Source organism: Cyprinus carpio, chromosome B2, assembly GCF_018340385.1.
Source record: "Cyprinus carpio isolate SPL01 chromosome B2, ASM1834038v1, whole genome shotgun sequence".
In the NCBI taxonomy this organism is placed as follows: Eukaryota; Metazoa; Chordata; class Actinopteri; order Cypriniformes; family Cyprinidae; genus Cyprinus; species Cyprinus carpio.
Window position 1 is genome coordinate 22953624 of NC_056598.1, and position 3580 is coordinate 22957203.

A 3580-nucleotide genomic window follows, 5' to 3' on the forward strand; every position below is an offset into this window, starting at 1 on the left:
CAATTACTTTCAAAAGTGGTAGGGACAATATCGACCCTGGCAAAAAGTGGTGGGGACATGTCCCATCCGTCCCACCCTCAATTACGCCTATGGCTTTATGTGTGTTTGTAGTGTTTTTAGCGATTGTGTTTTTATTGCTGATATGGACTTGACATCTGGAAAATCTATTTGGGCAGAGGACTGCAGACTTTTGGTATATATCCAACGGGAACCGTTAGACCTGGCACAAGACAGTACTACTGAGGAGACATCAGGGAATTCACACTGGGGTGAAGAGAATTAAGAGGAGTCAAATGGGACATCACATTATATGTGTGCAAAATGTATAGTAACTCACCCAAAACATTTCATTCATTCTTCTAAACCTAGGTATTGTGTCAGTAAATTGGTGAATGCCACTAAATTAAAATTTTCAGCATTTGAGAAAAGTTAACTGGGGAAATTCAATACTGTAGTACGCTTATTTATATGCATATTATACATTTATTTTTGTGGCAAAGTTACATGTAAACAGGAAATTCACATTTGCATGTTCATTTTTACACATTTCTTACATGTAAAGTTATACAGCATATACTGTATTGAACAGACATTTGACACAAAATTACATCTAGGCAGGCAAGCTCCATAAAAATTGCTTCCAAACTTCATTGTTACTCTTTTCCAGACATGTACCAAAACACAAGCAATTATTAAAATCTGGGAGAAACTTTAAACTTACTGTTATAAGAAAAAAATAAAAGATGATTCGCAAACTGACCCAAAGCAATTGGGGAAAATTGTAATAAGATGGTCAAAGAGGAAAGACCAAATGGCCAGTAAATAGAGTTAGATTATCAGTATTATCAAACACCCAATGATTTGCCAAGAGATGCACATAGACCTGATCTCCTTTCTCCAGCATCAAAGTGATTGAATTATACAATGTTTCATATCGGATACCTGCATCAATTAGAGGATGGTTGTAAACACCTATCATCGCCTCTCCATTTTTAAAGAGTCTTAGAGCCATGGGTTTGGATGTCTTGTTATGTCCAGAAAGACTTAAGAAATAGACTCCTTTAACAGGTGCTGTGAAAATGCCTGTAATAGTATAGCCAACAATTAAATGTCATAATGTGTTTGCAAACATGCTGAGATAACTGCACTTAATTACTAAACTGTAGGGTTCAGAGTGTTATTTAAATATGCAAGATGATACAAGGTAAATACCACATACCAGTGCCTGTGTTGTAACATGACCCAGCATTCAAAAAGACTTTTTCGTAAACCATTGGGAAATTTGTGTTGAAGGGCCCAACATCTCCTTTGTTTCCGAATGTAGCAGCAAATGCTATGTTATGTTCTTCTGTGTGATGAATCAGAAATCATATTGATTAAACATAATACTGTTACTAATGCTGCCTTCACGTGCTATCAGAATGAACATGAATACGAGTTTTCTAGTCACAAATCGGACATGAACAGCCTCCCTAATCATATTTAGAACTGGGAAACACAGAGATAATTTTGGTACCTACATTGATGTTTATATAACTACCAATGAATGGGGATGTTTAATTTTATTCAAAACCTCTCATATATTGACTAAATATCTTCTATTCTATACCTTTTGGCTTAAAATAATTTTTCCCCAAGAAACAGGCAAGATTGCATAGGCTATCCACCATGATTTCTGTTCTTTCCAGCAAACTCGTATTACAAATCAGAAATGGCTATTATGAAGTTTCCGATAGCATGCTAAGGCAGATTTACAACTTGGTAACTATATATAAAAAGTTTTGAATTGTAACTGTTCAGTATTACTTTAGAAGACTGGTTCTCACATTGACAGAAAACATTTTTTTTTTTCATTGCACTGGGCTACTTTTGTATGTTTTTTCTTGTTTAACTTTGCGTCTTGCAACCTTGTGTTTTTTCCCCCTTCCACTTCCCATGTCTTGCGTTTTTCAAAGCAGAAACCCATTCTGTGTGAACCAGCCCTTACAGTACCTTTTCTCCTAAACTGTTCCTGGTCCATGCTGGCCTTCAGAGACTGAAGACTGGAGCTCAGCTCTGCCAGCAGTGGGTAAAGGCCTGTGATGAGGCAGGACTGCTGATTCCCGGCAGCACCAGACTCCACAGGTAAAGACTCACTCCTGCCTCCAGTCAGTGCTTCCCTCTCCTTCTTCTGTGCCTCAGACATACTGCCGCAGTTACAGCTGAACAGCACAAACAAGAGCAGATACAGAATGTTATAGGACATTATTAGGGTATATCAAGATGCAGTTTGCAAAACAACTCAGTTTCAGTAGCCAAAAAGCGTCTGTCTGCGGACTGCAAGAGATGGGCTTTAAAGGACGGGGGATGCGGGAATAGTTGACAAACTGGCCAAACAGGCAATGCAACATAAGACCATTGAAGTACAAATTCCACTGAGTAAAGCAAGAATTAAAGGAAGAATTAAAGAACACATGAATAAATGTAGTGGACAGTAGAATTTTAATTACAACCCCCCCCCCCCCCTCCTCGTATATAGAGACAACAGTGGAAAATGGAAAGCAATATGAAAATTATTTGATATTTTATACCAGGTGGATAAATGTTTACCTCATAATGAGAAAATAATATATGCATCTATATTTCACTTGGCCGGCAGTTCTACTACATGAAAAATGTTACACACAAAGAAAATAACACAGTCAAAAGGTTGAAAATCCTGTATTATATAATGTTAAAGTAAGAAATGTTAAGACCGGGGTCTTCAACCTTTTTACAGTAGATGGATGGAGAGAAGGAGCAAGGACTCCCCGTACATATTGTAAAAGACTGAGATTTACATTCTAGGTCTGGCCTATAAGAGCATTTCTACATCAGTAGGCCTAAACCTACCTATAATTTATCCTTAAAATCAGAAGGAAATGATAGTTGAATAACAAGGTAAGGAAAGCACCTAACTCTGGTGATAAGGCTAAATGTTTTATTTCCTGTAAACTTATGCCTCAATCTGATTGGTTGCTTGGAATGTTGTTCCAGGAACATTTTGCACTTGGGGAAATCCCGTTCGCCATTACTAGGCGAATTACACCATTACTAGGCATTACTAAGTGAATTTTGAAATTCGATTAGCTCAGCTTCTTGCTCAAATTAAAAGGGTTGAAGTATGGCTAGTATGTTCCCTCCATCTACATCAGTTGTTTTACCAAAAACATGTTAGTTATGACTTTGAGCTTCATGAATTTAGTAAGATTATCAAAGATGGAAAAGTAAATGGGCAACAAATGAACTGTGGTCACTGTAATTTTCGAAAGACCCATGAAGTCTCACAGAGATGCACATAGACATACTCGCTGCGTTCAAAACCGCATACTTCCCTACTATATAGTAGGCAAAAAGCAGTAGGTGAGCAAATAAGTATGTTTGAATCTTAAGGATTCATAAAAGAATAGGCGAGAATTAGTAGGCGAGTGCACTAATTCTCGTGAGATTCGGATGAACGTATACTTAAGTTGCGTTCGAATATGCCTATATAGTAGGAGCAAAGAGTATGTATAGAAAGAAGTAGGTTTGAAACCGCAATATTTATAAAACAGTAGGCTAA

General features: G+C 37.3%; 1 protein-coding gene across 1 annotated transcript; it reads right to left on the minus strand.

Annotated features, from left to right (window-relative positions):
• Positions 1-467: 467 nt before the first annotated feature.
• LOC109112816 (complement C1q tumor necrosis factor-related protein 6-like) lies at positions 468-2449 on the minus strand. Its single transcript, XM_019125707.2, has 3 exons — positions 1993-2449; positions 1220-1348; positions 468-1083 (listed from the first exon to the last, which is right to left on the minus strand). Exons 1-3 carry the CDS (start codon positions 2243-2245, stop codon positions 794-796), a joined length of 672 nt encoding a protein of 223 aa, XP_018981252.1. The 5' UTR covers positions 2246-2449; the 3' UTR covers positions 468-793.
• Positions 2450-3580: the final 1131 nt, after the last annotated feature.

What these genes read in the sequence shown, in the direction of transcription:
- LOC109112816 (XM_019125707.2), bottom strand. Translation starts at nt 2,245, where the DNA reads ATGTCCTATAACATTCTGTATCTGCTCTTGTTTGTGCTGTTCAGCTGT. An exon ending in GGAACAGTTTAGGAGAAAAG is followed by an intron (nt 1,349 to 1,992) that starts GTACTGTAAGGG and finishes TTCATCACACAG; the next exon opens with AAGAACATAACATAGCATTT. An exon ending in ATGTTACAACACAGGCACTG is followed by an intron (nt 1,084 to 1,219) that starts GTATGTGGTATT and finishes ATACTATTACAG; the next exon opens with GCATTTTCACAGCACCTGTT.